The 12,025-nt window shown below is 21.9% G+C and overlaps 4 protein-coding genes across 4 annotated transcripts; 2 read left to right on the top strand and 2 right to left on the bottom strand.

The window, feature by feature from the left end:
• Positions 1-324: 324 nt before the first annotated feature.
• PBANKA_1411900 (conserved Plasmodium protein, unknown function) lies at positions 325-5,118 on the top strand (the record flags this gene model as incomplete). The annotated part of the gene is made up of 2 exons (XM_034567446.1): positions 325-1,426; positions 1,661-5,118. The coding sequence occupies 2 exons, from the start codon at positions 325-327 to the stop codon at positions 5,116-5,118; spliced, it is 4,560 nt and encodes a 1,519-aa protein (XP_034423942.1).
• A 520-nt stretch (positions 5,119-5,638) lies between these two features.
• PBANKA_1411800 (DEAD box helicase, putative) lies at positions 5,639-8,032 on the top strand (the record flags this gene model as incomplete). Its single annotated transcript, XM_034567445.1, has 1 exon — positions 5,639-8,032. One exon carries the CDS (start codon positions 5,639-5,641, stop codon positions 8,030-8,032), a length of 2,394 nt encoding a protein of 797 aa, XP_034423941.1.
• Positions 8,033-8,490: 458 nt separating this feature from the next.
• Positions 8,491-9,358, bottom strand: PBANKA_1411700 (peptidyl-prolyl cis-trans isomerase, putative; the record flags this gene model as incomplete). The annotated part of the gene is made up of 3 exons (XM_034567444.1): positions 8,491-8,613; positions 8,714-8,987; positions 9,072-9,358. The coding sequence occupies 3 exons, from the start codon at positions 9,356-9,358 to the stop codon at positions 8,491-8,493; spliced, it is 684 nt and encodes a 227-aa protein (XP_034423940.1).
• Positions 9,359-9,781: 423 nt separating this feature from the next.
• Positions 9,782-11,731, bottom strand: PBANKA_1411600 (methionyl-tRNA formyltransferase, putative; the record flags this gene model as incomplete). Its single annotated transcript, XM_034567443.1, has 1 exon — positions 9,782-11,731. The coding sequence occupies one exon, from the start codon at positions 11,729-11,731 to the stop codon at positions 9,782-9,784; it is 1,950 nt and encodes a 649-aa protein (XP_034423939.1).
• Positions 11,732-12,025: the final 294 nt, after the last annotated feature.

Raw genomic sequence — 12,025 nt, 5'->3', positions numbered from 1 at the left:
TACATGTATATATTTTTATGTATATATAATATATTAGTCATATTATACGTTATGAATAATACCGTGTCTTTTAGTCATTTTGAAAGGACGAAAATTAAGCAATGCCATCGAAATAATATATCTTAACTTCAATACTACAGAAAATTGTTGTAATAAAAAAATTTATATATACGCTATGCATATATACATATTTATGTATCCAAGCATAGACGTATATGCAAAAAATAAAACAAATATCATGATAGGGAACATATACACACGTATATAAAACTTTAATAAATTATCGTAAAATGGAAAGAAATTCAATATAAAGACTTTTATAAAATGGATATAAAAATAAATAATAAAGGAGAGGAAAACCTAAATATTCCAAATGATGATGATTTAAAATTTTTAAAATTTTATTCTAATATATTATTTAAATATGCAGAAGACGAAAAGGAGCATTCTAAATTATATGTGCTGGCAGGGAAATTAGAAAATAAAAAAAAATGGTTAAAAATAAATATTGATTTAATTTTAATAATCCTTTTCTTTATTGTTATATATACTTCAAATAGTGTAGTGAAGGTAAAAAATTTTCAAAATTTTCTATACAATGATATAAATGAATCAAGAACATTTTCAGAAACATTTTATAAATCTATAAGCGATGATATAAAAAAAATAAATAATAATTTTTATTATAACCCTCAAAAAAAGGATTTTTCTATATTTAAAAATATACATAGTAAATTTGAACTGTCTTCATGGATTAAAAATACCTTTACTGAAAAGGTGGCACAAGACAAGTTTTTAAATAATAATATTTTATTTGGAAAATGTTGGAGAATAACTATGAGATTATATAAAAAAAATAATAATGAACCAAAAAATATATACAAAGATAAAAAAATATATGAAATATATCCAGATGATTACTTTTCAGATGAATTAGAAAATAAAGAAAATATTAGTTCTACATACTTTGGAGCAAATTGGAACTATTTATTTTCATATAGCAAATCATACAAAAAATTAGGAGGTTTATATCAAATAATATGTGAAAAAAATAAAGAGAAAATAAATGAGCAACTTTCTCAGGGTACTTATTATTCTACGAATTACCCATATTTTATACCAGCTATTATATTAACAAATTATAATATAGCTTCTGTTTCATTGGATTTTTTATTATATAATCCTTTGTTAAATATTTTATCATATAATATTTTAAAATTTTCTTTTTTACCTAATGCGAAAACGCATAAAGAATTAATAACCTTATCAGCTTCTACTAGCAAATTTAATAATTATATTTTTCTCATTTCATTGTCCATATTTATTATATTGTTTATTATTCAAATTTCAAAAAATGTTCGAAAATTTATGTTGGTTGGATTCCAACTGTATGTTAAATCGTATCCAGTCAAATTTGCCCTTTTCGGTAACTAAAAAGAAATTTATCTTATTTTTTTAATATGTAGAATATATGTATATATTTGAATTGTAATAGTTTAGACAGAGAAATGCTTTATATAAGTATTTTTATTTCAGCATGCCGTTTTTTTAATGATTTAAGCTTGAAAGTCTTTTGCCCATTCAAAAAATTATTCCAACTTTTCCGTCTTTTCATTTTTCATTCATTTATTATTCATTATTTTTTCCTATTTGTTCGTAGTTACCTTTATCATTAATTTGGCTATTCTAGGTATATACATTTTGTACCAGTTTCATCTTCCAATTATTCAAGTGGCGTTTAAAGAAGGAAAATATGAATTTGATGGATTTTATTCGAAGATAGACAATAATAATATTGTAGATTTAATAAATAATATAGGTTCGCAATTATTAAAAATAGAATTCATTCGAAATTTTTTTATTGGATCATCTATAATAAGTTTTATTATATGCTCTTATGTTTTTATAAAACAATTTGGGGTTTTGATACAAAAATATAATAATGTTGAAAAAAGTATAAAAACAGATTTTTTGTATCCATTTTTTATCATAATAATTATAATATTTGGATGTTTGGGTATATTCTCACTTTTTAGCTATAAACTTTTTATCCTTCCAGAAAAGATTAATTCTAACATACTTAATGTATTTATTTTTAATGCGTGTATTATATTTGCAAATTTCCAAAGATTTAATATTTATTCTATAGAAAATAAAGATAATTTTATTTCTTACTTTTATTCTGTTTCGCTTTTAATTTTTATTATTACTATAAGTTATTCGTTTATATTTTTTCTAGCCATTAAATCGTTTTTTAAAAGAAACCAAAAGTTGCGCGATATGTTTACTAATTTATATTCCAAAAATTTAATAAAACATGATAAAAAAAATGAAGAAAACGAAAAAGACGATAGATATATTAGGAGAAGTAATAGCAAATATAATAATGACGAACATGATATAGAACCACTTAACAATGAGATTGTACAAAACAACAAAAAAAATATATATATGCTCGAAAATCGTGTCTCAAAAAATTATAACATAAATAATTATAATATTCCAAAGGAACAAAAAGAATATTACAATGAAAGGTATGAATATCCCAATAAAAATTTTAACAATGTAATATACGAAAAATCGTTAGAAACTCATAATAATGATATAAAAAAATATAATTCTGAAATATTAAGTAGTGATAGTAGTAGTGATAGTAGTAGTAATAGTAGTTATTTATCAAATGGTTCAACTATTTATGAAATAGATCCAAACAATTTGAATTATTCAAATTTAAATTATAAAGATATATTAGATATAGGTAGAAATCAAAATAGTCATAAAATGTTGAATGATAGAACAAATTTGGAAGAAAAAAAAAAAAATATTTTTTTTAATATCGAACAAATTTTAGACACATTTTTAAATATGAACAACACAATTATGTCTTTATCATATAAGGAAAAAAAGAGTATTTTGAAAAAATACAATAAATGTAAAACGAAACATAGAGGAACCATAATTTCGATATATTTATGCACATTAATCATTATGTTTATTTTATTATTTTTGATTAATGATTTTAACAAAGGTAAAGAATGCGAAGACTTATTAAGATATCAAATAGAAAATATAATTTATCCACCAAACAGAAATTTAGTAGATACTATGAAATATTATAATCTTAACAAATTTATAAATGTTAGCATACGTAATGAAAGTTTAAATTTCAATAAAATAAAAAATAAAAGTGACATAATTGAATGGATAAAAAATACATTTGTAGGTTTTTTAAAAAATGGGTCTAATGATGCAGAACATAATAATAATTCTCATTATAAAAAATTTAAATGGATAGACATTTTCAATATTCGAAATGAAAATGTAAAAATAAGGATAAAATTTAGAGAAAAAATAAAACCTATAAATAATATTCTTACTTGTGATTACACATTAAAAAATTGCTATACAAATATGAAAAAAAGAGAAATATTTGAGCATAATTTAAATAATATATCGTTGCTAATTAATGATTCAACTGAAGAAATTAAAATATTTTTTATTTTATATGATAATATTGATCAGCATAGTGTTTTAGTAAATATATGTTTTATTATAACACCTAATGGACACATAAAAAAGAATATAAATTTTGATCATTTATTTTTTAATTCTTTTAATATTTTCCATATCAAAGGAATAATAATCAATATAATGTTTGCAACTATATTAATATCATTATTTATAAATATATATTTGCATTTTTTTAAAAGTTTTTCCTACTTCAAAAATATTTATCTTTCAATTTTATATAGTTCTAATAATACCAATACTACCCCAGGCGGTTGCATGTTTCGAGATTTAAATAATTTTTCTGGGCCGGAAGAAAACATACATGCATCATATGATTTTAATAACTATAATTATAATAGCCAGCAGCCAATAGATTTTTATACCGCTGATCAGTATGGTAACTATCCCGATTATTACACCCCTGATAACTTTGGGGGTAATTACGCGGAAAATTATGCGAATAATTATGGAGGAATTTATCCGAATAATCAAAACAGAGTTGACACACATATATATCAAAAGGATTACAAAACTAGAGCTGGAATACTATTAAAATTAAAAATTTTTTTGATATATATTTTTGAATGCGATTTATTAAATTTGATCATTTGTCTATTTCAACTTTCAACCATTGTACTATGGCTAGTTATGAGCATTTATATTAACAAGATAGAATACTATCATAATTTTATGGACATATATTATGATATATATATAACTTTATTTGGGATATTTTCAAAATTTATAAGTCTATTTTATTTAGTTATTTTTTTTCTCATAGTTAATATGTTTATTTTTTTGTCTGATTTTGTTAAAAAGGAAAAGTTATTCGAAGCATTGCGTCTTAACAAAAAACAAATAGTGAAATTTGGGTTTATATTATTATTTGTTTACCTGAATTTTTTTTTATTTAATTATTTTTTTTATGGATTAGATGGATTTAATGATATGGCAATATCTCAGAAGTTTATGCATTCATCTTTAATATTATCAGGACTAGCTAACATTGAAATTTATATGAAATGTAAAGTTTTTTATTTTATAATGTTCATATTACCACACTTAATTTTTGTACGTTTTCTTTTTATATATTCGTTATTGTCTCCAATTTTAGTTAGTTATTTAATTTTAATTAAAAAGCCAACATACAAAAAAAAAAGAAAAAAAAATATAATCAATAAAAAAGATGAAGATTATTCAAATTTTACACTAACGCATTTAAGTAATGAGCAGTGGAAATATTTAAATGAAGACATAAAAAACTTTTCTGAAGATGAAACGCAAAAAATGCTGATGTATTTTGAATATTTTAAATCTAACTTAGAAAATAATAATATCTCTATGGCATTAAAAAAAGAATCAGAACTGTTGATGGAACGAGCAAAAAGACTAAAGTTGAATTTGCATAAAATTGAATTACAATGGAAATTTGGAACTAAGCTTTTATTGTCATCAAATGCATATCTCGAAAAAATGAATAAACAAATAACTGTGAATGAGGAAACAATTTCTTTAGATAAGAAGAAAATATCAACACTAAGGAAGTATGTAGAACTAAATTTGGATTCAGATAATATAAATATGGGAGACAAGAAGCACCAAAAGTAGTGAAAATTAAATAGCATACGAACAAATTTAGAAGCATAAATTTGTTGTATACTCAATAAATTGGAAACTAAAAAAGTTGCATATGCATATATTTTTTTATCCGGAGTTAAAATAAATATAGAGTAATTTACACAATTTTTTAAAAGAGTAATACGCTATATAATATACATATATTTATTTAGTTAATTCTTGATAAGCTTTCAAGATCTGGAACTTTTTTTTATTCATATACTTGATTAATATTATATATCCATAAATATGCATAATATTATTTGTATATTTATGCGCTTCTATTTTTGCAAAAAATAGTACGCCATTGTGCATGCTTTTGTAAACTTGTTATATATGTAGAAAAAAAACAATTAAAAAAGAATTTGATATGCTTGTTTTAATTATTAAAAAAATTGATTCATTTCAATTATTATGAAAATAGAAAATAATTATAAAAAAATTAAGGAAAATGATTGAAGTAAAGGATATAAATATCACATTAAAACAAAAATAAATAAAATATAATTTTATGGAAAATTATATAATTGTATTTTTTTTTTTGTTAAAATGCTTCATATCTATTTTGAGTAAGGCTAAAAATAGTTTTTTCTACAAATATCTAATCTGTTTGTTCTTAAAAAATATTTTATACTCAAAAAAATGTGTAGTTTTGAATAAGAATACTAATATTTCTTATATTTGGAATATTCGCCCTGTTTTAAGAACAAATTTTATTTTAAAAAATGTCGAAAAAACGAATAATGACAACATAGCGCATTTAAATAAAAAAATTGAGAAATGGGGAAAAAACCAAAACATTGTTTTTATTGAAAATACACGTAATAATGATGAAAATAAAGTAAATTACTTAAACGGTGAAATAAAAAATAACAATGGAATACAAGAAATAAAATATTTAAGCAATCTTCAAAAAAATTTCATATACTTATTAGAGCGTAATAATAATGTTATAGTGCATTCTAAGACATCCAGTGGAAAAACAACAATTTCCTTATTTTATTTTGTATTAAAACATTATTTTAATAGTGAAATCATTTTTGATGAAGACATCGAAAGAGAAAAATTCTTAAATCAATACTATTATGATGGAAGATATAAAAGCATATTTAACTTAAATAAACAACAAAATAATAATAAAAGCAAACTTAAATATATACCATTTAGTGAAAAATATTCAGAAATTTATGATATACGTGAAAATAAAGATTTATTGCTTGAAGAAAGCTCTGAAAAAAATGTATTAAAGAAGGGGGATAAAATTCTCATACTATGTCCATCAAAAGAGTTATGTGTACAAACTTCACAAAATATATTATCCTTTACAAATAATGAGAATGGCAGTATAATTAAGCTTTTTATTGATAAGCATGATAACTCCAAAAAAGTGAAAAATAACAATGTAAGTAGTAAAAGTAGAGCGAATCATAGTATCGATCAAGTATATGAAAACATTGAAGTGTGTACAAATAGTGGTAGTAATTTAAAAAAAAAAAAAAAAAAAAAAAAAGGAATACTAAACAATCATAATTTTCTGAACGAAAATACGACGATAGATGAAATGGAAAATATAAGGGGTGCTCTTTTTCTTGTTGGAACGCCTTTGTGTTTTAAAAATTATATGCTAAATTTAGAAAAAAATGATTTAAAACATTTTTTAGAAAGTATTAAGTATGTTTTTTTTGATGAAATTGATAAGTTGCTTCCTTCACAAAAAAATAGATCTTCAAACAACCAAAAAAAATTTATAAAAAAAAAAAAAAAAACAGCTTACATGATACTAGAAACTATTATGTATATGAATCCCAAAAAATTAAATTTTATTGGATGTTCTAGTACCCTAAATAGAGAATTACACAGAAAAATATTTAATCTATTGAGTTTGAATAAGAATAATCTAAAAAAAAAAAATGTTTATTTGTTAAGGGAAAAAAATAATATGCTAGAAGGGGAAGGCATTGTAGAATTAAACGTAACCAAAGGTGAAATAACTGATACAATACTAAATGATATGATGAACCCAAATAATGATAATTCTCATATGAACAAAGAAAAAAAGGATATAGGTAATGATGAACAGAATCGATCATTAATTGATGACATCAATTATAGAAGTGCAATAGAAGAGGAAACCAGTTTAAATGAGGGCAACCAAGATGAAGAAGATATTTATAATATGCTAGAATTAAATAACCCAACAAATTTGCAAAAGTATGTAATAAAAGTTCAACTTCCTAAAAATATACATCATTTTTATCATATAACAAATGATGATTTGTTTAGTAATAAAATTAAAGGTGTTTATGAAATTGTAGAAAGTTTTAAAATGCAGAAAATATTAATTTTAATAAAAAATGGTTATTCATTAATGAATACGAAAAAATATTTAATGGAAAAAAATATTTTTTCTCTTTTATTACATGAAAGGTTAGAAATATCAAAAAATGAAAATAATCACTTTTTGAAAAAAATGTGTAAAAATTACGAAGAAATAAAAAATTTAAAAGAAATTGATATTAAAAATAATGAGGGACTAAAATATACAAATAAATTTCCTATTATTATTAGCTCGTTTGATAGCATTCGAGGCTTTCATATAAATGACTTAGATATTGTTATTTTATGTAATAAGCCGACAAATTTAAACGAATATATTCATTTGTGTGGAAGAGTTGGAAGAAGAAAAAAAGTTGGATATTCAATTATATTAGAAAATGATAAAAATATTAATATTATTAAAAATTGGCTAGTTAATATAAAAACTAATTTTTATAAGTTACACTTAAAAAATAATGCTACAAATAATATAAACGATATTGATGATAATATAATCGAAAAAAAGAAAAACAATATAAATTATATCACATCATGCATACTAAATGAGCTAAGGGATGACATTCTATGAAGAATCGCCGTACTGTTTTGTGACTTGGACAATAAAAATAATAAAAGACTTATGGCCAAGCTCGGCACATTTTTTATTTTTACATAGTAATACCTACAATGGCAATTTTACTAGCAGTTTATTACTACGTATTTAATTTTCTATTTGTATATTTATCTTTTTATATTTTTTATAATTAATATATTTATTCATTTATTAAATTTGATGAAACAAATATGCCTATTTATTTTTAAAGCACATTTGGCTTATTTTATTTTCAGCCATTTCAATAAAAAAATATATAATTAAATAATAAAAAGGGATATATAAAACAAGAGGGTGGAATAAAATGATGGCAAATAAGTTAAACATATTTCTTTCCTTTTCTAAAATTTATGATATTAAAAATAACATACAAAAACAAATAAAATATAAATAAATTAAAAAAATATCCGTTTGGGGTTCTATGTAGCAAAAAACTAAAAGAAGGAGGTTATAGCAGTTCTTAAATAATTAACATTTTTTTTTATTCTTTCAAGCAATGTATCATTTTCTTCTCCCTTTTTTATCACTTTTACTATATCTATTTCATAAATAAGGGGCTAAAGTAAAAAAAAATAAGACAGATAAAGTAAAATAATGATGATTATTAAAACTTTCTATATAATATATTTGATTATTTTTATTGAATTTTTTTTATACTTGATTAGGAAAATGAATAGGATATGCTAAATGGGGAGGGACAATACATTGCCTTCGTGTGTGTTTTTTCATACCAATTACTATTTCATACATAGCCTTTATGTGGTTTTTATCATAAACCCCAGCTTTTATTTTAGGTGGTATAATACTTTTGAATGTTGATTGAATTATTCGAAAATCATTTGTTGTTTTTCCTTGGTAATGAATATAAACAATATCCCCTTCTTCAATTGGATCACCTTCACCGTCTAGTAAATCTTTATATAGTATTCCACTTAGAAATTATAAAAATGAAAATAAGTTTAGCAAAAGTTAATGCTAGTATATATATATACATGTGTGTATGCACAAGTTTTACCTTTTTGTTCTTAAAAATTTAGTATCCGTCCTATACTTTTTTTGTAGGTATGCGTCTCCTCTATCCTCCAAATAAGATATTCGAATGTTTTTTGAAAGTATATATTTCTTCACAATATATAAATTTAATGAAACAAAAAATATATTACAAAAATCGTGAAATTTTGTAAAAATTCGTTTTTTTCTACGGTTAAATAAACATATTTTATGTGAACATTTTTTCATATTATCCAGCTTAAAAAAAATAAATCTATTTATAAGGTTTATCATTTTTAGCATCATTCTCATGGATGAGCTATTTTTACAATATATATCATATGATAAATTTTTGTTTTATTTAACCAAAGAAAAAAGAGTTATATATATTGGAAAGTAGCAATATTTAATGCATTTTATTTAAAATCTAGGAACAAACAAAATAATATTTCGAAAAAAACGTCCAACATGAAGAAATTAAAAAAAAAAGAAATTATTTATATGGATATTTAGGCGAGAAATTAATTTTTAATGCAAATTATGTTTATAAGTTAAACTTTATCCACAATAAAAAAAATAATATTAAATATCAACATACATATGTATTATATGCATTATCGCATACCAAATAAGTTGTACACAAAAAAATTATTAAAAAAGAGACTAAGATTGAGGTGTGTTATAGGGTAATAAAAAAAATAATAATAAAATTATTAAAAAACTGTATTTAAAAGACTAATATAATATAACTCCACGATTAATGCTATTAACAAATGTTATGGCATCCACAATTTGCTTATTTTTTCGTTGTAATTTGTAAATTTTTAGTAAAGTATTATTTTTGCATAAAATGTTTATGGATTCTTTATCGACTATTGCATATTTTCGAGGAATGCCATCAAAACACTTGTGATCATCCATTGTATTAAATGGGGTATGTTCATAAATATTATCATTTTGAGAAATTGGTAAATTATAGGATGTTTTAATTAACTTTGCTTCAATTTTTCGAATTTTATTATCATGTAACAAAAAAAGTGTGCATTCTGCTTTGGGCCAATTTATAAAACTACGTACTTTATTATGAATATATAAGGAAGTAAAACAAAAAAAGCAGACATATTTTTCTTCAACTTTAATTTTAGAAGCATAACAATTATTCGTATAATATTCGTATGACGCATTATTACCATTTAAACATTTTTGTGATAAATTCGTAGAATTATTAAATTGACTTGATTGTGAATGTGGAAATAAGAACAAATTCTCTATCTTGTTTCTTTTCCGTAAATTGATATTTTTGTCATTGTGATTGTTATAATAGTAACTGTGAGGATCGTATTTTTGCTCTGGATATTTAGTATCAGCGTCTGCTTGTGAAAATGAAGTTGAGTCACGTTCATATAATTTAAGATTTGACAAAAAAAATATATTTTTCATAAAATGTAATATTCCATATGTAAACATGATAGTTATTATATCGTTAAAATTAAAATGGGAATTAAATAGAAATTGTTTTTTTATTAAAGAAGTGCCAGAGTCGATTTTTAATTTTGTTAAAAATATAGTATAACCAAATAAAGATTCGTTATTTAATAAGCTTCTTTGAATAGGTGATGCACCTTTATATGATGGTAATAAACTTGGATGTAAAGTGTATATATTAGTATTGATTGTTTTAAAAAATTTAGTATTAAATATTTCCCCAAAAGATATACTTACACCTAGATTAAACTGTTTATTTTTTAACAAATATATATTATTTTTTAACTTATCATAATAAAAAACATTTATTTTATTTTGTTTAGCATCCTCTTCTATTGGAGAATTATTTATAAGTAAATGTCTTCCCTTTTTTTGGGGGCTTTTTGTGATAACATTTTCTATAACAATATCATTTCTTAACACTTTTATAATTAATAAAATTATTTTAAAACATAAAGAACTGAATTCATTGCTTCCAATAAAAAGAAGATTGATTTTATTTTCACTATTATTGCTACATTTTTTTCTTTTTCCATAAATTGTATTTAAATATTTATCTTTGTAAATATCATGAAGCATATCTACAATATCATCTTTCTTTTTATTAAATTCCTCTTTTATATTTATATTATATATTTTCTTATGTAATGTATTTTCTATAATTTTAATTATTTCTAAAAAAATATTATAAAAATACATATTTTGAGCAGAATATATGACTAATTTTGCTAATATATTCTTTTGGTATATTATACTCCTTTTATATTTATCAATATATATATAATACAGTGGGCGCTTCGAGGGTTTAAAAAATGAATATTTTTTTTCTTTATAAAATATATGTGTAAGGCCAATGTTGTGTGTTTGGTCCAGACTGAAATTTTTACTAGAGCATTCAAAACATTTTATAGAGCATTTTGTTCTTATATTTTTTCCACTATTATTTCCATTGTTATCACTATTGTCCTCCCAATTATTCACCCCAAATTTCAGTAAATTTAAATAATTTTTTTTATTTTTTAACGGAAAATGAGATGTTATATTTTTAAGGCTAGTAATTTTTATCAAGTAGCTCACATTTTCAATGATATTATTTTTTTTATGAAAATATGACTTGTTAATATAACTTAATTTGTAAGAGTAGCTTCTTAAAAGGGTTATTAAAAGTATTTGTACAACATATGAAATTCTTATATTCATATTATAAGTATATTTATATTTTTTACTGAAGTATATTCATGTTTATTTGCCTGTGCAACATTCCTAGCGTTGGCTAAATGTGTACTATAACGGTATTATATATCTAATATACTTATTTATATGAATAGCTTTATCATCTTCAGAATGGTTACAATTTGAAACAGCTTATACATTTTTAATTATAGTTTAGCAGAATATTCATTTTTTCTCTTTAATTATCACTATATATATAACAACTATTTCGTATTCTCTTTAATTAAATACAATATAACATTTTTATCGTTATGCTTAATT

The sequence above is a fragment of the Plasmodium berghei genome (assembly GCF_900002375.2).
Source record: "Plasmodium berghei ANKA genome assembly, chromosome: 14".
Taxonomy (NCBI): Eukaryota; Apicomplexa; class Aconoidasida; order Haemosporida; family Plasmodiidae; genus Plasmodium; species Plasmodium berghei.
This window is presented reverse-complemented; position numbering and strand designations above follow the sequence as displayed.